Source organism: Ochotona curzoniae, unplaced genomic scaffold (assembly GCF_017591425.1).
Source record: "Ochotona curzoniae isolate NIBS_2020 unplaced genomic scaffold, NIBS_Ocur_1.0 patch374, whole genome shotgun sequence".
NCBI classification, from domain to species: Eukaryota; Metazoa; Chordata; class Mammalia; order Lagomorpha; family Ochotonidae; genus Ochotona; species Ochotona curzoniae.
The window spans coordinates 378,701-406,089 of NW_024466944.1; the positions used below are offsets into that span (position 1 = coordinate 378,701).

Genomic DNA, 27,389 nt, shown 5'->3' on the forward strand with positions numbered 1-27,389 from the left:
GTCTTATGCTCTGTGCTTTCTGTGTCTAATGGGCAGTGGTCCCTGAACAAAGTGCCTGTGGCACAGGTGGGGAACAATGTGGGGATTTGCAATGATGCAAGCCTTGGCAGTTTTGCTTATGATCTGTCTTGAGTTCTAAGACAACTCTACTACCCCACCTTTCAACCAGAGAGCAATTTTCTCTTGTAATGTTTATGGAAGAGATGCTGGTTCATAGTTATTCTTTAGGCCAGATCTGTCTTCCTTGCTCTGGGATGAATTATTGTTAATTGAGCATTTGTGCAACAATGAACAGCTTGTGTAAAACATATTTGTGTCACTTACTATTGTAATGTAATGTACCGGAGATTTTTATTGATGCCATCAATATCTTTCATGTCCTCCACAGTCAATTCAAATTCAAAAATCTGAAGGGATGAAAGAACCATGTTAAGATGTCTCCATAGAAGTTCCTTCTAAGTGGTAATGAGAAGGTTTCTGACTAGAACAGTGATAATGATGTCCTTGGAGAAAGCATTTCCATCCTCTTTTTCCAGGTAAACTCAGCCTGAGATCTCTTATGTGTGATATCTGCTACTTGTGCTTTGAGACATATCATTTATAATCTCCCTGTCTTGCTGTGTAGAAAAAGCAGTTTTCCCCAATGTTGCAATGTTACTACATCGTTGAACACATCAAAGATGATCTTTCCATTCCCTCCAACTTGACCTGGCCTTTATTGGAAACATACCAGGGAGGACACAACAATGTTTCCTCAAGAATCTATTGGCTTCAATGAGAATCTTCATCTGTTCAACACTTGGACTCTATTGTTCCCTCACATTACTCCTTCCAAACAATGTCCATTTGCAAGATGCTTGCTCTTTCATACTAATCAACTAATTGTTTTTACAGACACATATATCTCATATTTGAGAATTTTACTCTTGGAAAATGTCTCTTAGTAAAGCCCACCCTTGATTTTATTTGTACTATGTACCTACTTAGTAAAAACATTGGGACCCTGATAAATAAAAAATACATATATATATAAGCATGTATGTATAAATTCATTATATATTTAGTTTCATTATGAACAATATATGTGAAGTTTTAATTATGTATAATTCATGTATATGTATACAAAGTAAATTATATAAGTATTGAATGTAATATGCAATACATATACAATATTGTAATAATATGCAATATTATCTATATACTATATTATCTATTATTATATTACATTATGCTAGGGTATTATTGATATATTATTAATATATATTCCATTAATATAATTCAATGCATTATATATTTTATAATATATTGTGTACTATATATTGTGTCTATATAAATTGTGTATTATACTTTATAATATAAATTGTACATTATGTAAACTAGTATATTACCTTATATTATATGTATTTGTGTTATACAGATATATAATGAATATAAATTTCATATATTAGGTAATAAAATGCATTTATTGCAACCTGTAGATTACATGCAAGAATACTCAAGGTTATATCTATCTGTCTGCATCTAGCTATTACACTCTTGCTTCTCTCTTTCCCTCTTTCCTCTTGTTTATATATGTTCAATTTACATTTTATATTATTTCCCTTACCTCTATTACGCATCTAACTAACAATTCACTTATTTGTTGATCCTACTTTTTTAGGATGAGCACCAGAGTTTGTATAGCTCTCACAGCAAAATGTTTTGCCAGATGGAATTGAACACACAAAATAAAATAATTTTTCCAAAATGTTTTTAATGATACTTGTTTGATGAATCTCTGAAATTTATTACCTCAATTCAAAATTCAGGGAGTTACACAAACATTTAAATGGTATGTTCTTGGCACCAATTTAAAAATATTAAATTCATTTTCAAGATTTTACTTGTAATTTAAACTTTTAAAAGAATTTTCAACATTTTTAATAGACTCAAAGCAAAATAATGACATTTGCTTGATCTAACATCTGAATGTATACACAGAAGCATTTACAGGTATTTAGCTTCCTTCTTAACAAACTGTCTTTCAGGAAAAAGAAGATAAAATAGAGGGAGTTATTGAGGGCCTCAGAGAACAAAAAGCACAGTGGATTCTAAACAAACAAACTCAAGCCAACAAAGAAAAAACTCACACACAGAGCTGAGCCAATATGGCTCCTGTTTTTTTTAAAAAATGTATTTAGGCTCTGGCAAGAAGAGAAAAAAGAAAACAAATAAGCGAGTAAGCAAACAAAACAACCAGAGTATCACAGCAGGGAGTTGAATAGCAAGCCTGTTATTGACAGAGTATAAAAGACTTAACTGGCATATCCCTTTGAAATAAATACAACTAAGTCATGAAAAAAACCACAATAAAGAAAATTTTTTTGAAAAAGACACAAAATTATTGAGAAATTTGCCATATTCCTGGATCGATAGAAACAATATCATTGAAATATGTATATTGCTGAAAATAATACAAAGAGTCACTGTACTTATAAATAAAACCCCAATAACATTCCTTTGTATATTGTAAAGCTGTTCTCTCTATATTATAAGGCAACCTTGATGCAAAATGCAAAACAAATACATATATAGGTAAACTAATTGAAAAAATATCTATATTCAATTAAAAGTAATTGAATATAACTCCATAATGGAGATAATATACCAGGAAGTGAAGACACATTGCAGCAGGCATCTCTACTCCCAAACCAAGGATTCACACTAAAAGGCTTAAGTACACCTGGGCAGTAGAACAAGAATTTTTAGCTTTACTTTTATCTATAATGTCATGGTACACTGAAACATTAGAATGTTAATTATATAACTCTTACTAAAAACTAAACTGCTGTGATAATAATGAGGATAAATGGTGAGAGTGGAAACAAAAAACAAAAATCAATCACATTCATCAGAATTTAGTAAGAATTCATCCCATACAACATTGAGATTAGTCCAAAAATTGTGAAGATGGGAAAGCTGAGGATCCAAGACGCTTACAAATTTACGGTAAGAAAGGACTCAAAAAACACAATAACAAAACAAACAAAAAAATTAAATAAGGCTAATGTCACAGATTTAGTGAGTTGTCAACCTACTTTTGAGACAATAAACCTTTTGATGATCACTCTACTGTTCCCTTCCTGTACCTGCTAGACGCCCTCATAGTACCCTGGGGAGAGATGCATGACGAATCTGAGATGTGCCACAAGCTCTCATCCAGAAGTTGCAGTTTGCAAGCACACTACTTGAGAGACACAGCTCAGTCTTTACCTGCATGTTCTCTTTGATTCTCTTCTCATTGAAGCTTTTGGCCAGGACCACCACCCCACGCTGCAGGAGGTAGCGCAGAGCAACCTGACCTGGGGTACTGTTCCGTTTCTTGGCAATGGCTTTCAGAACTGGATCTTCCAAGAAAACCGGACTGTTCTGACAACCCTAGGGTGAAAATACACACAGATACAAAGCATATAAGAGGGAAAAATCTAGAGTGTGTTGACCACTTCCCTTAAATTGCCTGGAGAAGTGACAGGAATAGGTACAATATGGTATAATTAGAAAACAGTTTCATAAATATACATGTGATTCATTTGCTTGGCAGCAACTAGAACCAATTGCACATGAAAGGTTAATAGATCATTATAATATGTATGCTCAAATAATAAACTATTGCAGCATTGCAATGATCCCTGTAGTGTGTTGGGGTTATTCTTTAACATCTACTTCCAAAATACACAATGGATGTCTGGAATCACAGATTTTACTGAATTACAAATGCTTATAAAGCAAGACAGAGCTAGATATGTCATTTTTCTATACATATGCGCAAACTTATCTCTAATATCATTCTTATGTACTTTTCATTCATGGTAGAAACCACCTTTGCAAGATGTGCAACAGTAAAACTAGCAGACATTTGCTGTTTCTACATTGTAACCCATAAGGAAATTCATCCTTAGAGAAGACTGCAATTTCAGAATATTATTTTTTCTTTCTTTACTAAGCATAAAGCTTTTTACAAGTTTACCTAAAGGAAACAATTCATAGGTCCACTTGGACAAATATAAATTTCAGCAATATTACACCTGTGCTTATAGATCAGTATAAGTCAAATAGGAATGGTGGAAAGACAAGCACTCAGTGTGGAGACACTTGACTTGATTACCTAGACAAATATTAAATGACCATTGGGTAGATCCTATAATGTGAGTACTCAACGAAAGAAGAGGAATACCAGATTTCATTACTCAGAATAATACACAATGTTAAACTGTCAGGGACAGGTATGTGAAACACTGGCATAAGTCACCTCTTGAAATACACATATCCTTTATTAAATGTGCCTGCTTTGAGCCAGCCACTAGATGGTAGCCTAATACTTGGGCTCCAGCAACCCATATCAGTAACTTGGGAACAGTCACTGCCTCTGAGCTTCAGTCTGGCCTAACTCACTGTTTCTCTCTTCCTCTCTCTCTCCTAATTTCTTTTCTAACAAAATGAACAAATACTTAATGATGAATACAGCAAATTACTTATTTTAGAATTATTCACTTAATATTTGACCACTATCCACTTAGCAACAAATAAGGGAGGATTTTTGCAAAATAGAATGAACTACTGATCCTTGTGACTATTTCCATCAATCTCATTGAATTTCTGAACAAAAGAAATTAAAACAAGATCGTATATAAAACTGCTTTCATATAATGTACCAATTAAGGAAAACTTAATCTGAAGTGACAAAAATACCAGAAAACTGCTGCTCTGTTGCAGAGTTGAGATTCATTTCCCACTTCCTGTCTCTGACCAGCCATTCTGCTATTGTGGGTGTTTGGAGAGTGACCAAGAGGTGGAAATTCAGTCCATCTGTCTGGAACTTTCTTTGAATCATAAACATACAATGCCGATAGTGCAGTGTGGTAAGTCACTGCTTTGGACGCCTGTATTCCATATCCTATTGCTGATCAAATCCATGCTCCTCTGCTCCTGAGTGAGAATCATGTGTATGCATCTAGGAAAGCAGAACATAAGAGCTCATGTACTGTGATCCCTGACACCCATGTGGGAGATCCAAATGGACTCTTGACTCCTGGTGTTGGACTGTGTAGCATATGAGAGAATCTGAGGTGTCAAAGAGCAGCTGAAATTTTTCTCTCTGTGTGTTTCATTCTGCCTCAATCTCCCTCTCTCTGTTTCTCTGTGTTTGGAAACACTGAACCACAGTGTTTGTACATGGGAATTGCACCACACTATCTTCCACTTATATTTTAAGTTTTATTTTGTCTCATTATCAATAGAATTGCAGCACAGGTTAACTGTTTCATATTCTCCTTATCAGCTTGGATCTCTTTATGACCCCAAGGCGCTGTAAGCAACAAGAGCAATGTCCTTGGACTTGCAGTACTCCAGAAGCTTGCTCTGGTTCAGGTAAGCATGACATTCCACCTGTAACAAACATGTCAAGAGCAAATGATATTAGAATACATGAGCCAGCATCACAGGAAACATGTAAACTGCTTGAGGGAACTGTACCCTTAAGGCCAATCTTTCTGTTTACATCCTTCTCTAAATGTAATACCACATTAGTGTATGTATTACATAATTATGTATGTTATTTTCCTATGAACCATCTGGTTATCTCTTATTCTCAGCAGGTGTCAAATGAATGAAGCAAATCTATTCTTATTCTTTTGTTTTATTCATATAAATATCTTTTTATTGTCTCCGTATCTGACTTTCCAATAAAATTGCATAAATATTTAAAAATAGATCTAATCACTGAAATTCAGTAGAATAAGTTTGATGATCCAAAGTTTGTTGTAGTCAGTTTGCTTATGTATTAAGTTGATAAGCACAATCTGGCTGGAATACAGTATTAACATTGGCCGAGCAAGAGCAGCCTGCTCTGCCAACAAAAACAGTTCAGATAATAAGGCTGCACAATTGTCTAAAATGATCTTATCTAAGAAACTCAGGAAATTTTGCAAAGTCATGAATAACTTACCAGCTTCCTAAGCCATGGGGAAAAATAGAATTTTATTAGCATATGCACTCAGCAGATTCTCCCAATGAAAGGAGTATGTTTCACTGGAAAGAAAAAAATGCTGCCCATTTGGTATTCCTGTAGGAATAACACAGATTCTCACTGGGAAATGTCTGGAAGAGACAGCCTAGTGTCTAATTTCATCAGGTTTGGGTATGCAAAAATGAACAATCCAATATTATAACAGGCAAATTTCCATATGAACCCATTCTCATAACATTTGTAGTGCAATCTTCCTAATAACACCAACAAAAATATCCTGATTTGGACACATGAAACTCCAAGTAAGTTATATAGTCAGACTCTGTTCCCAAACCTTTTGAATCGGGGAAAAGTACTGGTAAGTGTATCTCTGAGGTAGATGTATCTGTGCAAATTCACCAAAAGAAGTTGAATTAGTAATCTTGTAGGTGAGAGCTTTGTGGTTCTGAGCAAGCTTTCAGGAGTTGCTTGTGCTAATATTAGGGGCTATAAGTCTTTCTGTTGAATTACAGATAAACTGGACAAATGGAGCAATCTCTTGTTTTATGGCAATTTCATCTCAGATAATCCTAGGAAACTAATTTGTTCATATTATTTTCCTTGAAGGAGTACTTTGTTCAGAGTAGAACTGAACAATTATTTAATAATAATCTAAGTAGTTTGCTGGAAATATTACACTATTTGGATAAATGAAACAAATCCCAGTTTCCCACAAGGTTATCAGGGAAAAACATGGAGCAGGTGCAAAAGGATTCTGAGTAGCTCTTTTCACACAAAATTTTGCTTAGAATGACACTCTGCAATATCTACAATAAAGTTAGTCACACAGCAAAAATTAGTCACACTGTGGACCGACTGGTCATAATTGTCACAAGCCGAGACAGGTTTGAGAGGGATCAGTCATCAATCTGTGAAAGCCCCCAAAGAGGCCAGTGTTTGAGAAATGCTACTAATACGTTAGTTCTCATTCCCACAAGACTTTCATGTGGGCATTAGGATAAACCTATCCAGCATCTGCATTTCTAATTACTTCTTTTGCCAAATTTAATATAATTGTTGGATCCTCCAGTGGCCCACTGACCTGAGCACTGAGCTGTTTGGAAATGTATAAAGGAAAAACTAATCAAAAACGTAAAATATATCCCATTATATCAATTTATCTCTCTCTCTATATATATATGTATGGGTGTGTGTGTGTGTGTGTGTATATATTTACACACAAATGTCATATATATGGCCTTCAATCTAATTTTCACAATGTGCTGAAATGTTCTCTGACACACAGGAGTGTGAAAAAATTTAGCTGAATGTTATTTCAAAAGGATTTAATCTAATCTTGCTGTCAATGACATACTTATTCAGAGTAAAGTAATACACAAAACTCTTGCTTCATCTGAGATGAGATCCTTAATGGGTCATAGCTCAATTTTGATTTGAGATGTGATCATTTTCTGTGTCCAACCCGTAAACTTCAACCTCCAGCAGTATGAAGTTCCCAAAAGATCTTTAGAGTATGATTCATCCTTTGGGTGGTTTCTGACATGAAGACTTGTGCATCAACAGCATTTTATCTGATGTAAGGGAGTGCAAATCCAGACATTCTATCTTTGAACTAAAATCTTGGTCAGAGAGTCAAAGAATCTATAAACCTGTAGTTAGGAAGAGAGAGGAACCCTAAGCTTAAGAATGTGTCCTCTAGCAGCTGGAAAGAGAAACAGCAGATGCCACTTAAACTTCAATAAGAAACACAAACTTCCCCAAACCTTCATTTTGGAGGATTGAATCTGATATCCATGCCTGACATTTCTCTGTTTCTCTCTTAGCCCTGTCTTCATCACATCATCACCTTCAAGTGTCCTCATAACTATGTTTTTTACCAGAGCCTCCAGAATGCTGCTCTTTCTGCCATCACAAATTATACTTGCTTGACTGCATTTGTTTCTTCTGTGATATTTACATTCTCTGATCTTGTTCATTCATTGAAAACATTCTCTGTCAAGAATTCCTCTTCTCCCACACTTTCTTGAATTCACCATATTCAAACTCTTGGCCCCAGCATCATATCCAAAATGTTCTTGAGACAATTAAGTCCAATTCCAACACAAATAATCATTTTCCATTCTCATATGACTTATGTTACTGACATGTGTCTGTTCTCTCAAAAACCTTTTTTGTTTATTATCCATCAAGACAAAACTCTCCTCTTACATTGTACCATATGAGAGTTAGATTATTATTGTCTTTGCTCTTCTCCTTTCTCTATTTATAACCAATCATTTTGTTATGTAAAGAAAATGCTTGTTTCTCATTTATTCTTTATCTATTTTCACTCATTTTATCAATCCGTTGTGATTGGTTAATGTCCTGACTGAAGCAACCATTTTTTGGTATAGCACCAAACACGTTTGCCATACACTGTTCTCGACCTATGAGTTTATATGCCCAGTGGATTCTTTGGCCTTCACACTTGAATGAATAACAGGAATCTCAAATACACCATGTCTAACATTCAATTTCACATCATCTGGACCACTCACATTTCATCTTTGTCTTGTCAGTACCCTGCTTTCATTCTAGTCAATGACTCAACTAAATATTCTTGGAGCATCTTTGAATCCATTTTCCCCAGATCACCATACATTCAATGTGTTGGCATGTTTTATTGACTACATCCTTAAAATAATTCCTTGTATCTCTATCTGGTCAATATCTTGGAAGTAGCTTCTTCTATGTTAGGCAGTCTTACCATCCATGTCAGACACCTGAATTGAGTTCCTGGCTCCCAGACATTTGGGGTGAACTAGCAGATGGGAGATCTCTGCCTATTTATATCTCCTTGCCTATGTCCCTCCTTTCACATGAAACAAATAATTTGTAAAGGAATTGAATAAATCAACATCATGCTGTGATTTCCCATGAGAGAAACATAACACTGGAATTTCTAAACAACATTGATATCTTGGAAAATACTTAATGTTACGCAAACAGAATGTATAAAATCTGTAGTTGAGGATGTGCTGCATTTTATAAGTAAAATTACAAAACTAAATAATTTATAAAAATCATGAGGGAAAATTAAAAAAAACAAAAGTATTTTTGATGTTAGAATATAATTTATTTTTATCCTCTATAATTTCCTTTTTTATTCCAACACTTGCATATCATTTATTTTAATAATCAGGCAAGCTCATATTTAAAAATTCATTAGTGTATAATATGACAAGGCAATTACTGCTTTTCAGTCACATCTAACAGACACATCCTTTCTACAATGTCTAGGTTGAGAATAGTCTGGTATCAATGTCCCCATGCTTCATGGTCAGTATTCTTCCAAGAATGGATAATTGGGGTGATTACGAGCACTGGAAAAAATAGAGATAAGAATGAGTTAAATAAGTGTTTGTAAAAGAGAGAATACTACATTCATTGATTAACTCTGCATATTGAAACGGAGAATTCCTAAAAGATTCAGCTAAAATGTACAAAAAGATAAATTCACACACATCCTCTGATTTCTATTGAAGCACTCATCCATCCCCCAACTCTCTGGGGATGTGCATGCCCAATTCCAAAACTCTGGCTATAAAATCAAGGCGGCATATAGATTGATTGACCTTTCCAGAAGCTACAAAAGATAGAATTGAAACATTATAGTCAGCTCAACCCCACCCACAGCTTTTGTGCTTAGATGATGAAAATGGTGGCAGAAACAGCTGGGTTTTTCTTTCCAGCACATTTGGTCAATCCTTAAGGAACATTCTTTCCTTAAGGAACATTCACTCTATTGAGGAGGCAAAATTTAATTCTAAGACCTACAAAGCTGATTAGCCTTTTCTTATATATATTCGAAAGGAACAGATGATAATGTTTTTGTCTGTTTATCAGTTAAAACAATTGTGTTTGTTGTCAGAATGTCTGGGTTTAATGCCACTCCCTGGCTTGAGACCCAAACATCTTGCTAATGCAGACCCTCAGAAGGAGAGATGAGGGCTCAAGCAATTGGTCCCCTACCAAACATAAGAGCATTAGGATGGGATGGCAGCTCCCAGTTCCAGACTATAAAGAAAATGGAAAATCACTTCATAGATGGGAGCTGCTTCTTTCAGTAAAAACTAGCACATGGTGTTTGGAAACTAATATTGCTGATTATTATTTTTCCATATTCTTTCTTTTCCATAAATTTGTTTTTCAAGCAAATAAGTGGCATTAAAATGGGCCCTTCTGGATCAGGAGCTGTTACCAACATAAGGTAATTTACATATTTGTACTTAAGAGGAATTTAATTATATAAATTATTTCCCAACTCTTCATCACTTAAAATTTCATTATTCAGAATACTTGGTGACTTCAAAAGAGCCAGCCCCTATGGAATTCTACCATAATAATTAAAAATAATAACCAAAAAATGAATAAAATAATATAATTAAAGAATAGTAATTAATCACCCTGGAATCAGAAGACTTTCAACTAATGCTTAGGTAACGCTACATCAGAATCTAAAAACAAATTTAAATAGACAGAGGAAAATGTTTGAAAAAAAGGGTATGTATGAAAATATGAAATCTGTTCTCTTTATACAACTTAATCAAACATTAAACCACGGCAATATCAAAGTTTTTATTGCAAGTTCTTATTATCAAGAAAAAAAAGAGAGAGAGAGAGTGGGAGGTTCTTTTGAAATCCTTCCTTACTGGATGCTTTGTTACACTACTTATTAACATTCAATTTATTCTAATCTATAAATTCCATTCTAAAGATCTCTGATTATTTAGACTGTTTTTTACTGAATCCTGAAGCCATGAGGTAATTAAATTGAGTATTGTGTTTGAAGTAAATAAGGTGTAGCCCAGAGACTGCTAGACTGACATGACATGAATTTAAGATTCAGAGAAATACCAGAGGATCTTTATTTTTACAGAAAGACTAACTTATTTTAATATCTGCTCACAATATATCCTGAGAAGATTAAATATCTCAGAAAAACGCTAGTAGTGTTTGAAGAAAACAAGGCCAAAGGAGATATTCGATCGGAAGAAATCAATGAAAAAGGAATTACACATGTTAGAAAAAATGTCACTGAACTAACAGGGTAGGAAGAAGAAATAAGACTCACTAAAACACATCGCATGGATCCATAAATCCATATATATCTTCCTCCCATATGCCAAATTCCCAATACTTACATTGCACATAGCCTGAATATAGATATAAATAAAAGCCAGGCCTCATTTCTATTCATTATTAATTATTCTCGTGTTTATTTCATTAATCTGTAGCATATATTTAAAACACATTTTTGTAAAAATATCAAAAATAAGGGCCTGGCACAAAATCCAAGTCCTTGACTTGTATCCACAGGATTCCCACATCAGCACCTGTTTGGGATCTTCAGGCTGCTCTACTTCCCTTCCAACTTGCTAATCTCTGTGTTTCATTCTCTGTGTAAATCTGACTTTCCAATAAAAACAAGTAAATCTTAAAAAAAATTAAATATTGGGATCCTTCAGCTCTGTATCAACTGTGGCTTATGCATAAATGATACCTGAACACAGTGCTTCTGCACTACAACCTAGATCCATAATGTAAACTCTGGCTGTTTTCCTTATGATCTTCCATGATCCTTAAACCATTCTGCAGGCTCAAAGGTTGAACCTCAGAAGAAATTTCTGCTGTGAATTCTACAAGAGAGATCCTATTTCATATAGAGCCCCAAGCAGGGCCTGTCTTCCTTAATTAGGAAAGACTCATTCCGATTGAAATCTTTGGGCACAAGGGAACAATCTGTGAAATAATCCACATGGATCACTTACAATGGCATTTCATAGTATCGAACATTTTTGTTGATGCCGTCGATTTCTTTCATGTCCTCTGCAGTCAGTTCAAAATCAAAAACCTACAAGGGACAAAAGAATGACATTGAGGTTGCACATAGAAGCTACCTTCTACCTGGGAATGTCAGAGTTTTCCAGGATAAGGTGATAAAGAAGGAATCAAGGAAAGCAATTTCATCACCATTGACAGAGAAATTCTTCTGAGTACTTTCAAGTCTGAGCTCTGTTACCTGTATTTTCAGACATACAATTCATCAATTCCCAGTCTTACTAATAAGTAAAGGCAAATTATTTCACAAACAAATGTGCAGTTGGGCAAAGTACCTAACTGCTGACTTTGTGAAAGATTTTTTTTCTCTTTCTATTTTTACTGTCTCCTTCAACTTTTCCCAGCATTTCTCTAAAGCAAGTTTTGGAACATAGACTTAAACGTTCCCCAGTCTGTTTACCTCAAATAAAACACTGTCCTTTCAAAGATTGTACCTCTCTGTTTTCTCATTTCAGACTTTCTAAACACTGTGTATTTACAGAATATGTTTCTTCCTATTAAAAATGTTTATATTGCATTTAGAAACTTATGTATCATATATGTTTAAGAATCCTCCCTGTTGAACAAACTGAATCCTCCCTATCTACTTACTGAAATCTAGCTTTACATTCTTTTTGGCATCATGTGTCCATTCAAAACCAAAAGGTAGAGATCTTGTGCGAAAATATTAGAATCAATAATTGGAACAGGGAAATAACATCATAGCAATCTAGACTGTATCTATGCATCTGCATCTGCGTCTATATATCAGGCTGTGAACTCTCTGTCTCATTTCTCTGTCTGCTAGTATATGCATATATTTTTTATCCACACATATGCCATTTTTACCTTTAAAACAGATATTCATCATTAATTCAAGTATTCATTGGAACACTTTTAAAATATATTCCTGAATTAAACAGTTTTTGTAGGCACATGATTTACAATATGGAATTGAATAAAATAAAGCAAAATTATTATTTGGAAGTTTTCACATAGAAAGTAGGCTGTGGATTTTTCTTAAATTTATTCAATGGATCTATATTTACAATTTTAACCCATTTAAAATATATGATTCTACTGGTACTTTAAAAATTTAACACATAGTAAAACTTTCGCCTGTCATCTTAAGATGGGAAACTTTACAAATTTCTTAATATTCTCAAAACAAAATAAGAAAATTTGTCAAAGAGCGGGAAGTAAGTAAGCAAGTATTTAGGAAATGGTGTTACATATTGAACTATGAGGTGTATCTATCTCCCTACATGCCAAGATCTCTAAGCCATGGGGAGGTGATAAAATTTATTGATATGGTATCATTTCATCAGTCCTCAAAGTCTAATTTAATCTAATAAAAAATTCACCCATACAGCCAAGCCAAGTTTTATTATCATTTAAATAAAAATACAATGGAGCACTTCAATTCTTTACTATAGAACTAATCGTATTTGAACTTGAGCTTAACATTCAATAAAGAATGCATTCAGGGAAGGTGAAAGATAAGAATCAGGAGTCTTAGGAATTTTTACTACATGGAAGGACTCACAAAACAAAAACAAATATGCAAACAAATAAAAATTAAATTAAGACTGATGCCACACAGCCAGTACATTGCCAATCTACATGTGAGGTATCAATACTTTGGACTGTGAGTGTAAAGATACTTACTCTCACCATTCCAATGTTTCCATCATATTACTCTGGGAGTAGATTTACAGGCATTATAGGAGGAGACATAAACTTTCATGCAATAAGTTATGCTAATTCAGTTCCCATGCATTCCTCTTCAGAGATGCTGCTTGATGTTTACCTGAGTGTTCTCTTTGATTCTCTTCTCATTGAAGCTTTTGGCCAGGACCACCACCCCTCGCTGCAGCAGGTAGCGCAGGGAAACCTGACCTGGTGTGCGATTGTGTTTCTTGGCAATGGCATTCAAGACGGGGTCTTCCAAGAGAGGTGGAACATTCAGATTATTCCTGGAGTGTAAAAATACACAGATACAGAGGATGTAAGATGGAAAGCCTGAACTGAATTGACCTTTCAGTACAAATTCACCAGAAATTTGATAGAGATGCATCATATGATATGGATAAAATTAGTTTAGAGAATATTTATGAGATTCATTTGTAGTGGCAGGCCCTGAAAACTACTAAAAAGGAACTTGGGGCATGTTGGAGTAACCTAGGGACTTAGGTCCTTGCGTTGCATGCACCAGGATCCCATATGGGCACTGCTTCTAATCTATTAAAAAATAATGATAAAGCAACTCTTTAAAAAAGATGCCCAAAGGTTATGAAAAACCTTTACATTATTTAAGATTTGAATCTATAGAAGCCGAGACAAAATGAAAATATAACAACAGATACTTAGGACATACACAGGATAATGAGGAAATATTACATCAACTTTGCACCAATTAATCAGTAGACCCAGAAGAAACAGATTTTTGGACACATACCATTTACCAAATTGAGTCAGAAGCCCATTAATAATCTAACTAGACCTATAACGGAGACAGGGATTGAACCTGTGACAAAATCTTTGCCAACAAAGAAAAGCTCTAGATATATTTCTACTATGTTGAATTCCACCAAATATTTCAGGAAGAATTTAACCCCAATCCTCTGCAAGCTATTTAAAACAATGGAATGGGAGGCAATCTTTTCAAACTCTTTCTAGAAAACCAACACCACCTTAATACCAATGCAAGGTATAGTCACAACAGAAGAAGAGAACTACACACTAATATCCTTGAAGAACATATATACAAAAATCAGTAACAGAGTACTAACTCTCAGAGTCACAAAAATGCATCTGGCTAAAAACCCTGAAAAAGGTAGGCATAAAAGGAGCATACTACAACAAAATTAAAGCAACATATAAAATAATAAAACAAACAAAGCAATGCCAGCATCATATTAAATGGGGGAAAGACTGGAAGCTTTCACCTAGTACAAAAATCAGTTTTAAAAAAATCAAGAACCAAGTCTACATCCATAACCGTTAAACAATTAGAAGAAAATGTAGGAAACACTCTGTGATATGTAGCCACTGGTAAAGAATTCTTTGAAAGTCACCAAAAGCACAGGCAGCTAGAATAATAATAAAAAACAAAAAACAAACAAACAAACAACAAAAGCAATGGGACCAATAAAACTAAAAAGCTTTTGTAAAGGAAGTGAAACGATCGAAAAAGTTAAGAAGCAAGCACAGTTTGATAGAACAACTGTGCACACCACAAAGATAATAATGATAAATAGGCAGGCTTCAGCTATTCAACAACAATGAAGCAAACAGTATGTGGAAAAAAAATTGGGAAAGAAAATGAGGAGACAGACTAGCATACTGAGACATGAAGTTACATTATAATATGCTTCTCTACTCCTGATAGAAGATGGACTCCCGATGACGTTGTTGAACACATATTGATGACAGGTGGCTGGACTTTCTACCATCGTCTATACCATAATATCAGGATTCACTAAAGCAGAGGACTGATGGACCTATGAATGTTGCTGAAGGATGCTGCAGGAAAAATGTTGGGGAGAGGGCAATTGGGGAAAATAGAAGAAGAATTCTCTGATTTACAGCATGCCCTATTCAGGAGCTTGGAAGGTCATCATGGTGTCCCACATGCATGGCAGAAACCAAAGCATTTGGGCCATTTTCATCAGCTTTCCTAGATACATGAACATGGATCGATCAGGAGGAGTGGAAGTAGAACTTGACAAGCATCAGATATGGGATGTAGGCATCCCTCACACTTGCCTAATTCACTGTGTTACCCCAGGAACTGAGGTTAATTTGAGCGTGAATCAGCATGTTGAGGATCCTCCGTTCCTTTGTTTCTTTTCCTCTCTTTCACTGAACATTTCAATTACTGGAAACCTAAATACATACATGAAGACACACACCACACACACACACACACACACAAATACAGACTGAGTTTGGGAATAGTTAAAGATACACGTAAAGCCAGGGTAAAAGAATGTTAGTGAAATTGAATCTCAGTGTTGGTACATGGAAAATCACCACATTATATTGTGGCTATATTTTTATGTCCTAGATTTTTGGTGCTAAAGTGCAAAAACTTATTTGAAGTGTTTCATTACCATATAATTGCTGATATAGATTAACTCTTTTAAATTATTATTACCAGCTTGGTTCTCTTTGTGATCCCAAGACAGCATAAGCAACAAGAACAATGTCCTTGGACTTGCAGTACTCCAGAAGTTTACTCTGGTTGAAGTAAGGATGGCATTCCACCTGTTATGTGTCAAGAGCAAAACACTTTAGAATACATGAGACAATTACCACATCCACATCTTTAAAAATTCTTGAGACACGTGCAGCCTCTAGCCCAATGTCTCAGTTCAAGTGCCATTTCTAGTTCAACACTACATTCATGGATGCATTACACTATTTAAGTTAGTCATTTTTCCTATGCATTCCTCCTGAAATACTCCAAATTTCATCAGATGTAACATGTACTTTGATTACTAATATTTTAAAAATCTTTTAAAGCTCTGATTCTCAAAATGTAGTCATTAAATACGATTTTTTATAGAAAAGCTTGCTCTCAGGAGGGCAAAAAAAAATGAGTCATGTCAAAGAGACTAGAAGCTCACTGAGGAAGTTTCTGCTAATTAAAATATGGAAATTTAAACATCAATATGGAAATGTAGGACAGCACTCTGGTGCTGCTAGTTAACCCATAAAGGAGTTGGTATGAATGCTTGCTGCTCCATTTACAAGCCAGCCCCATGATGATGTAGCTGGGAACACAATGAAAACCAGACTAAGTATGTTGGAGATTTGGATGGAGTTCCAGGCTCCTTTCTTCAGTCTGGCAAAGTTCAGCTCTTTCAGAAATTTGAAGAGTGAATTCTCAAGTTGTTCTCAATCTGTGTAAATCTTGATCATTATTACTCATTTTAACTCTGATACAATCTTATTTTAACAATCATGGTATTTAACAACATCCAAAAAATCACTATTAAAAATTTAGATTGTTGTTATTGTAATGAATTAAATGATTGACCACATGTACAAACATCAAGCCATAGACCTGAGAAATGTGAGTTACACAGAAGAGGAAGAGAGGACTCTCTAGTCTAGAGACTTACCTGGTTGCAGGTGGGCCTATACTTGAGTCCTGGCTTGTTCAGTATCATTTCCAGCTGTTTGCGATTGAAGTTGGACACCCCAATGGACTTGGTTAAACCTGCATCTTTGCACTTCTCCACAGCCTGGGGAGGTGGGGAATGCATGGTTACATCTTTGATATATTACAATTTTTCATTTGTTCTAGAATTTTGGGAATCCAGAAATCTTTTTTTTTTTTGACATACATAAATATTTTGATGAAACAAATATTTTCACACTGGAACATGGCAATTGTTAAATGCTTTTGTTGCTTTGCAGATATATTTGTCTTCTGAATTCTGTTTCAAGCACATTGAGGAAAAGGAATCTGATATTGTTATAAAATACTCCTTTAACTCCCTTGACTCAGTGATCTGAATTTTGCTGTTAAAATTACAATCTGTTTTTAACAAATGTCCCCAAATTCAAGGGGCGATGTTTTGGTTTTTGCTGCTAGAAATTATGCTATGTTTTCTGTAAGCAGAGATCATGTTGACACCTCATTTGGGCTAAGTGGGGTGAGTTCCATTCTTTACACAGTACAACTTTCTGGAATGTCAAACTGGTGAGTTCCCCACCCTCTGCCATACAATATGCTTGCCATTTCTTGGATATTCCTCCTCTTCCTGAGATTGCTTCTGCTAGTACCTGTGGTAGGGTTTACAACCGAAATTGATTTTGTGGATAAAGAAATAGAGTTTTACAGCCACATTGGTTATGAATGAAGACAGCATTGTGACCTAGTAGGTTAAAACCTCACCAATGAAATAAACATCACATATCTAAGTAATTGGAGTGCTCTCCTTCAGATCCAGCTCCATGATCATGATCCTGCAAAAAACACCAGAGGATGATGCAGGTCTTGGACCTCTGCAACCCACAGGAGACATCTAAATCAACTTTAAAGATCCTGAGATGCTTGAAAACCAACTATTTTTGCCTTTTTGGGTGGTGAATCAATAGATAGATGTGTTCCTCTGAATGTCTCATTCTGACTTCCAAATAAATAGAATAGAACTTCAGACAGATTAAAATATTTGAAGTCTTCAGATGCAATCTTATCTGTCTCCTCAACATCACAACAGGAATAAAGGAAATACACAGAGGTTTCATTTCCGAGATCTGACCTCTCTAGAGCAAAGCCCATCTCTTCTGACTCCCCATTCCATGGTTCCTACCTTCCTATGTAGGGCTCTCATTGTCTGTATCATTAATTACCTCCCATGTGTCACGAAGGTCCACAGCATCTGCAATAACTTGCCCTTTGTCATCCATCGGTAGAAATGAATCCCCAGGCTGAAAACAGAATGAAGATTAAATAAAGATGTGTTCTTTCAGAATGACCTTAATGATGCCTACATAATATGGTCACACAGCTTTCTGGATGTTGTGATTAACTGAAGTATGCATGAGTGCTCTTGTGCATGCATGTTTCTGAAAGGAAGTCAAAGAGAAGATACAAAACTTAATTGTCTGACAGAATACAGACTACACGTTACAACTGTCTGCCAAGATCCCAGAAACCCTAAAGTTCAGATAATAGAGATTTCCTCCAGTTGTGGTATATTCATCTCCCAAGCACAATGTGGTCTGGAGGAAACTAGTAATTAGAACCTCAAATCAGGGAGTTTTAATTCTAATTTATAATTGTACAGCACTGACAGACTGAGTCTTTCAAATGTACTCAGCCCAGACCACTGTGAGTTGATGTCAAATGGACAAAGTCCCACAGAGCCTGGCAGTGCAATGCAAACCATCCAGGTGACCTTCAACAACACTGAGGTAAGGAGTGCAAATGGGAGAGGTCCATATCCCCAGAGCTGGAAATTCTCATTGTATTTTTCAATCTGTAGGTACTTAACACCCTTGAGGACTTTAGTGTTAATTGGTCAACACCAGCAATAAAGTAACAAGTCACAGGGTATTGCATTCAGCTCTTTGAGGTAGACGTAGTAATGTCATTAAGTGATATTTCTAAAAAATGGGCAATAGAACTGAAAAAGCGTTAGTGCTGGTAAAACTCAAGTAGTTAGGAAAGTCACATGATTGCAAAACCTTACTTACATCTTTCTCCACAGAAACACAGACAATCTAAGGATGTAGCTGATGTGACATATGCATTTGGTAGGTACATTGGTGGAGACATGCAGGGTACAACAAACAAAATCAAATACTTACCTTCATAGGTGTTGGAAGATGTACCAGGAAAAGATCAACATAATCCATCTGAAGTTGTTTCAGTTGTTTTTCCAGGGTTGGACGAACCAATTCTGGGCGAAAGCATGTAGCCCAAAGCTGCAGCAACAGGAGCGAGTATAATTATTGGATAATGTATTTTCACTTTTGGGTGCTAACATCGGACATCATAGTTAAGTTGTACGGGATGAATAACAGTGCACTATGAAGGATCTAATACAAAGAAGAAGAAACTAAATTCATGATGTTCATTATAATTCAGGGGCTTAATAAACACCAAGATTGACTTGAGTATATTAACAACAATAAATATAACAGATTGGAAAAGAGAAACAACAGTCACAAAAATTAAAAATAAGTACCCACTAAGATTTACAATAAACGAAAGGCAAAAGCAAAGACAATCCACTATTCTGTACAATTTGTCCTCAAGCACAACTGTGAGGGGTAATTCATATTCTAAAACCAAATCCAAGCAATACATGCATACATATGTTCCAGCTACAGGATACTGAGCTGATTAACAATTTAATGTAATATTCCACCCAAGAAAATTTAATCAATTTTTTAAAAATTCACTGCTTGATTAAGGAGAAAATATCCTATACTGCCGCTCCCATTTTGGGATAGTTTCTAAAATGCACAATTATACCCAAGGAGAATTTTTTTAAAAAATCAAAGGAACAGACATATAGTGGCTCAGGAAATTCATGTAATAAATAGGAATAGGAAGCGTTAGAACAACTACATCTTATCGCTGACACATTTCATAGCAAAGAATTTATTACCTGTTATCTTTCCAGATGTGTTTATTTCACTTCAAATGGAGAAGAGACAGAGAGAGAGAGAAAGTGAGAGAGGCAGAGAGAGACTGAGGGGGATATATATTGGGAGGAGGCAGTGAAGGAGAGAGAGAGACAAGAGATTTCATGTATCTGTACTTAAGTTCCCAGGGTTAGTCCAATCAAATTCAGGAGCAAAGACAAATAAGAGAGTCATTGCTTGGTCCCTCTCAAGTGTAACAAAAGGAAGGAGCATGAGAATCAGGCAGTGGGAACTTGAGTCCCAGGTGGAAAACAAACCCAACATGTCACACCTGCCAAAAGCAAATCCTTTCTGTTTTCTCTTTCTATGATGTGCCTCTAGTATTGTAGGAAGTAAGGCATTCAAGTGGTGAAACCAATTCTTTTCATAGTATCATAGCTGAACTGACAGTGTCCTGTAGAGCCTGTACCTTGGTAGTGTAGAATATGTCCTCTCTCTTCACAGTCCCATCAGCAATCTTCTCACGAATAGCTGCCCCAACCTGCTCCTCATTTCCATATATAAATGCTGCATCAATATGACGGAAACCAGCCTCAATGGCTACTTTGGTGAACTCGAAAGCCTTGCTTTTTGGAGCCTGTGAAACAGGAATAAGAGAGTTGGTGATGAGTCCAACTCAAAGAGAAGCAGTGTACTTCCTCAGGCACATGTTCACCCATTGTTGATGCTGACATCACTCACATACACTTACAGTTTGACTTGTTAATAAGACTGCTCTCTAGAGACATCAGTTGAGTTCAAGTATTCCCTCTTATCTGGAAGAACATAGGGAAATGTGCATCCCATAGAACATCAGAAAGAAGTCTTACGCATTGAGAATCATTGATAGGAAAATGGCCAAGAGGAGAGCATCCAATACTAGAGTATAATTTCTCAGGCAATCAGAAGGAAGGAAACATTGCTAACACACGCACACACACACACACACTCTCTCTCACTCACTACGTCATCTGTGTATGAGGTTTGACCCATAGTTGAAAATGAATCCCAGATGCATATTCTTCCCAGACTCCTGACAACTGAGATCTTCAAGTTGTCCTTCAATTTCTTTGCTATTCATTCATCAAATTCTCTTATGCAGCATTCAATCTACATGCACTTGCTGAATACTTCCTTTGTGATGAACAGTATCTAGACCTTGAGTTACTACTCATTAGGCATGAATAAAAAGATCATCTTCCTTGTTATCAGGAGAAATCTGAGAAAAAGAGCAAGTCAGTCATTAAACTTTATAAGTAAAAGTAAGTAAACCAATGAAAGTGGTTTGCTAACTTTCAAAAGTATTATTTACAGGACCTATTGGAAAATTTAAAGGTTTGCTGGAGGCAGATGAGAAAACAAACTGGTCACATGCCGACTAAGAAACACGATATGAAAAAGAATAAAAGACAAAAGGCTGGAAATGGAAAGGCATTAGGGAATGAGTTGGTTTTTACACATAGCCCATAATTCAGCAGCCTGCTAAGAGACCATTGAGCAAAAATGGACCTTCAAAAAACTGAATGTTATACCTGAGCACTGGGAAGTCCTGAATAGAAAGAAAAATGCTTCAAATTTAACTGAAAAAGGCCAGGATATTAATAAAAAAAAATCTAACTCTCTCACTTATTTTTAAAAATGGCTCCCAAGACCTCCCCTTCTTTTTCACACCCTTCATCTAGCGTCAAGCTGAGTAGCATTTCTCTGCACTGTGATAACAATCCTAATTTTCTCCAAAGGCTCTAGGGTGAAGACTCCTTTTTGTAGCTTTTTTCTGTAGTTTTTTCTTCTTTTTTTGCTAACCCTTCAGCAAAATGTTTTACTTAAATTGCTTAAACCTATATTTATTTTTGTTGGAAAGTCAGATATACACAGAGGAGGATCTCCCATCCATGATTTACTCCCCAAGCTGCTGCAACATTCAGAGCTGAGCCAGTGTGATGCTATGGACCCAGAGTCTCCTCCAAGTCTCCAACACAGTTGCAGGGTCCCAAGGTCTTGGGCTGTCCCAGCAACTTTCCCAAGCAGCAAGCAAGGTTTACAATGGTAAGCAGAACCGCCAGAATGAGATCTGGTGCCCCTAAGGAATCCTGGCAAGGACTTTAGCAGTTAGGCCAAATGCTTTTGGTCATTAATTTTAATTTTTTAAGGAATATTCAAATTATCACCCCTCTTCTTAGAAATACATTTGAACTTCTAATTTAAAGTGTATACATGAATAGGAACATAACTGTGCTTCCTCTTCAGCATGTCCCTTCTGTCTGAGTTGGATAATATTATAAATCATACCAATGTCTTGCCTGACTTCAAGTTTTGCTTATGCTCAGGGTAATCCTCTTGAATGCTTTATAAAAACACCAGGCTGCATTGCTTGCTCAACTTACTAACCTCTCAACTTTCACTAACATCTACTGATATAGTATTGAACATGGAGTTCACATTTGGTATAGATTAATAAGTTCTGAAAACGCACCAAAATGAGATACAATCATCCCATATGGCAAAGCCCTTATCCAATCTCCACATCAAACCCAGCTTCACATTAATACAAGTGGATAAAGCAGATGCTGGATCAAGTATTTGGCTCCTGCCACCAGGTGAGGTCTGGATATAGTTCCAGGCTCCTGATTATGCCCTGGGACACACCCATTGTTGTCAGCATTTGGGGAGTGAGCAGTAAGTATAATATTTTTCTGGGACTGTACTTTACTTCTTCTGAGTCACCATGTATTTCTATGAATAAAGTAGAATTAATTGAATTATTGGTCAGTTAATAATTACAAATATCCCCTAACATAGTTTCATTGCAACATCTAATGTAAAAAAGAAAAGTTGCTTATCCCCATCTGCTACTTTTGAAACCAGGCCCCAGGACATGTTAGATTCTATAGGTCTTGACTACCACAATTTCCCAGCTTCCCTCTGTTAGATAAGAAGCATCATTGAACTGTTTTTGAAGCAACAAATCAAGAATCTCACTTAATTGAGGCATTGGTGCTGCCTACATTAAAAGTTTGCAATCATTAGAATTACGAGTTCAGTTATTTCCACTATTTTCTGATTTATCTTACCCTAACTCCTGATAGTGTTCAGGAATGAATAAAGAGGTGTTGTACTTCTCATTGTACTCTGTGCAATAAACAATCACATCCTTTCTCACGCCAATACACTGTCCGTGATTAGATTTCTAAACACTAGGAAATCTAACCCAGAATGGGTGTCCTTTAGCAATTACTTTCTTCAGTTTTTGGGTTAATCTCTAGCACTGTATCAAAGAATAATTAATTCTAGATTTCATTGTAACCTCTAAAAGACAGAAATCTGCATGCTGCTTTCCTATACAGAGTCTATGAATCTGTCTTTTGATCAACTTCAGAACTTCTGAGGACAGAGAGGGAAAAATGCTGCCGCGGGATGTGAGTTCCCCACCTCACTACACCAACCTGCAATGTACCCAGGACAAAGCTCACAAAAACATTTACAAGGGTTGCTTGTAAGATCAGCCTATTATAAGTTAATGTTCAAACCCAAAGTTCAATCCTTGCATTCTTCCTACAGAGCAAAGACTGGAGAGACAAACGATTTCACAACACACACAAGGGAACATTCTACTTTTTTTCCTGTATTGACTCAAAGTCACAGAATAGTCAATAGAAGTCAGATTTTGAAAACATCTGGAGAATGTGACTTCAATAGTGATAAAAGGTATTATTTGTAGAGTAAGTGCATGACTTATCTTCTTCAGAGTGGGAAATATGAGCAATTTTTTGTCCTATTCCAACGGCACCATTCACTATAGCAGTGATAAACATTGGATGCAACATTTTAGACACATGCTGCGCTAGAACTATTACAATTAGCAATGACACCACTGGAATATCTGTCTGTCTTTCTCTGACACCTGCTATTTGTTAAGATTTCATGTCATACTTCCTCAAGTTGGACATAGAAGGCTCTGCTACTATGAGGTAACCTTTCCTTAGAAACTTCAATATTGTCCTGCCTCACTCCTACCAAGTATTAACAATTTACATTCACTGTACACTTTCTTTGGATGAGTAATGAGAACACTTAGTGAGAAATAACCTTTTGAAGCACTTTTAAGATTATGCATCTGAATGCTTCTTTCCCAAAGTTCAAACAGTGTTCCATGTTGGAAGATTGGAGGATTGAGTTTCACAAACATGTTCAGTCCCAACACACTCAGAAAGACTCCTCTGCTTCAAAGTAGACCTGTTACCTGCCATTTCCTCCAGTGCTCTGTGACCGTCAGGGATTTCCAACAGATCAGAGTGACTCTGACTGAAGGAACAGAATATCCCCAAAAGGGCAGCTTGAGCTTTCAATTAAAAATATAACAACCAGCAACAATGAATCCTCTCCTGTGAGAGTTATTGAGGAATTAACTGAGATTATGCATGCATAAGACCTAAAGATCTTAGTAAGTATTTCATACATGTTAATAATAATAATAATAATGGTAATAAACCTAAACAAATAGTTTTCCACCTCGGAATACTCAGAGTCAACCTTTGTCACATCAGTGCATAAAAAGATCTCTCTGACCTAGATAGAAACATGCAGAGACAGACAGAAATCAAGACAATCCCCTCCAATTACCCACATTACAGCATGTAAGGTTTGTATCTGCTGACAAGCATAGCAAAGCAATTAACACTCAATCTCTCAGTACCCTGGAGTTCACTTACATCTCTAGGAACTACAGTGCCAAATCCAAGCCTGGGCATAGAGTGCCCATCACTCAGCTTCACAGAACGATTGTGTTTGAGATCCATTCTCCTCCAAGCTGAAATAATCTGACTCTTTTCTTTTCCTATGAAACAGGTAGAGCACAGGCCTACAGCGTGTTCAGAGTATGGCACTCCACCAATAGGGGTGGATTGCAGCTTTCCGCACTTACATACGACTGCTAATCAGCCTCTTACAAAACACTGATCAATGAATTGGGGAAGTATACAGACTGAACTAGAAGATTCTGAGCTTCAGATTCCTGGGGTCCATTGGAATATTTATTAATTATTTAAACCCTGATGTTCAGTCTTATCTTGAGGATTTACTTTTCTAAGGAGGTCCTTAAGACAAAAATATGACAAATATTTGCATACAGCTGCCACATAGACTAGAGCATATTTTGCCATCATCATCATTACATAAAGGACACAGTCTCCCTGACCAACTGAGGGAAGGTCAGTAGCAGCACAGATCAACCAGGACCGTGGACACAAGCTGAGATATACATCCTTCCTCTTCATTCTCTAAACTCGGAACAAGGACTTATGCAAAAGATATCCACTCATATCTGTGTGCTTTGCGATAAACACATTCTTTTCTCTACCATACTAATAGAAGTGACTGAATCTGTGCATACTGGCTGAGTGAACCCAGTTCGAGATATCACATGTTTTGTATCCCAAAAGTTTTGAGGATGCAGTCCATCAGGTTTAATCATGGAGAATTCACAAATTGAAAATCAGCTAACTGAATCTGTACTCTAAGTGTAGCCATCAACATCATCTTTTTGCAGTCTCCAGAAGTCAGTTCCAGACTAAATGAGCACTGGGAGTGCAGGTCAGTTGAAGGTTTCTATATATACTACTACAAACAGTTTGATGAGTGCTCTATACATTGATTTGATGTTACTTCCATTAACATGGCTTAAAAATCTGACAGCAGCAGAAAATATACATAATTTAGCATTTAGAGACTCCTGTTCTACTCTTTCCACTCACTATATTCAAAAGTATTCAGTGCACACTCCACCAGTCTAGACCACACTGAAGCAATTCTGAACTGAATAACCTGGAATACAAAGTGCACTAGGATATTCTACATGCAAATCAGCAGTTGCCAAAGGCCAAAACACAAGGCTGCAGATAGCCTCACATGGTAAAGGAGCTCACAGATGTTGCATGCTCACTTTTTTCTGCTCTCTGATTCGTGAGGATATGCAAATCTCAGGATCGAGGTAGCAGTCGGAATGGGAGTGCCACCTTAAACTATTGTCACCTAGTAGGGAAGTCTGACATCTTGATTCAGAAAATCAAAACTGTAAAGTTAAACATCAGCCCTTCCTTGATAAAAATTTATTCTTTGAACCTACGTACATCATGTCTCTACACCCTGGTTTGTGCAGTATAGGGGTTGGATTGTGGCAAATAACACCTGAATAGATATAAGATGAACATTTAATTTGTCTGGTACAAAATACAAAGTGAATAATGCAAATTGTTGGAAATCATGATGGCGGTCTGTAACAAAACATTTCCACAAACAATCATAAGTTTTGTGAAAGGCTCATTTTTTTTTTATCCAGAGTAATAGTCAATTTAAACGAAATAAAGGAAAATAAAGAAGAATTAAAGATACTTAAAGAAAGATGAGTTAATATCCCAAAGAAAGATGTGTTAGACATCTTGTTTCCACTCTTTATGAAGAGCCCTTGCTTCCCAAATGTGGGGACTTAGATTTAACTGATCATAGTTGACAAGCTCAAAGTTTCCTCAGTAGTATGGAATACACAGGAACACACAGCAATACACTCTACTGCTAATCCATCTAACGGTCATTGTACTTGCTTAGATACTAACATTTGACAGTTCTCTCAAAAGATTATTTTTGGAACTATCAAGACAAACTTTATTCCCTTACCATTGTAGCATACAACAATTACAACTTTCTTCGATAGTCTCTCCTTTATTTCTATTTTAAAAATTTTTTGTCAAACTTTATTTCACATCTTTATCAAAACAATGGTTAATTTTAATAATCTCTGATTATTTCAAGGTTATTATGTTATTATATATGTTTGAAACGGACATATTGTCCATTTGATTATTGATATCATTATTATATGTTACCATTATTACTGTTTTCCATGGTACTATTTCATTGGCATGAAGATTCCTTTCCTTTCCCTTTGTTTCCTCCTTGTACCCCACAGTTCCTCCTGCCGTTTTTCCCATCTTCTGACAGTAATGTAGTTCTTAAGAAACAAAAGTTTAACTTTCTTTGAGAAAAAAAAGTTTTACTTTCTGCTTTTTAATCCCTTCCTTATATTAACTCAAATAAAGTTATTGTAACCAATTTTGATTCCATATTGTTTCTATCTCATCCTTCATCCAGTGTTTTAGGATATTTTGTTGACTCCAGCCTTAATGTAAATTCTTAGATATCTATCTTGTCCTAGCCCATATGCTTTATCATCTCAATTATTGTTTTACCTCAGATGATGGATAAACTGCTTTTTCTCCTATGTAGTATCCCTTTTTTGCATATATGTTTTATTTTTTGAAACAGCTAAAATTCAATTCTTATTTTGAAATTGTTCAATTTTCAAAAACACTATTTAAAAGAGTCA

General features: G+C 35.9%; 1 protein-coding gene across 2 annotated transcripts in view; it reads right to left on the reverse strand.

Annotated features, from left to right (window-relative positions):
• The window catches only part of LOC121167473 (aldo-keto reductase family 1 member C15-like), a 111,164-nt gene that overhangs the window by 26,860 nt on the left and 56,915 nt on the right, over positions 1 to 27,389 (reverse strand). Inside the window, exons 1-9 of one of the 2 annotated variants that reach the window (XM_040996905.1) lie at positions 24,721 to 24,807; positions 20,442 to 20,609; positions 19,190 to 19,306; positions 18,230 to 18,307; positions 16,993 to 17,115; positions 16,023 to 16,132; positions 13,674 to 13,839; positions 11,815 to 11,897; positions 9,149 to 9,366 (exon numbers count right to left, since the gene is read on the reverse strand). In XM_040996905.1, coding sequence (XP_040852839.1) covers positions 9,324 to 9,366; positions 11,815 to 11,897; positions 13,674 to 13,839; positions 16,023 to 16,132; positions 16,993 to 17,115; positions 18,230 to 18,307; positions 19,190 to 19,306; positions 20,442 to 20,609; positions 24,721 to 24,807 — 975 coding nt within the window. In that variant the 3' untranslated portion in view covers positions 9,149 to 9,323. Of the gene's footprint in view, positions 3,337 to 9,148; positions 9,367 to 11,814; positions 11,898 to 13,673; positions 13,840 to 16,022; positions 16,133 to 16,992; positions 17,116 to 18,229; positions 18,308 to 19,189; positions 19,307 to 20,441; positions 20,610 to 24,720 lie in introns of those variants that run through there. The other variant, XM_040996909.1, reaches the window with a different exon arrangement.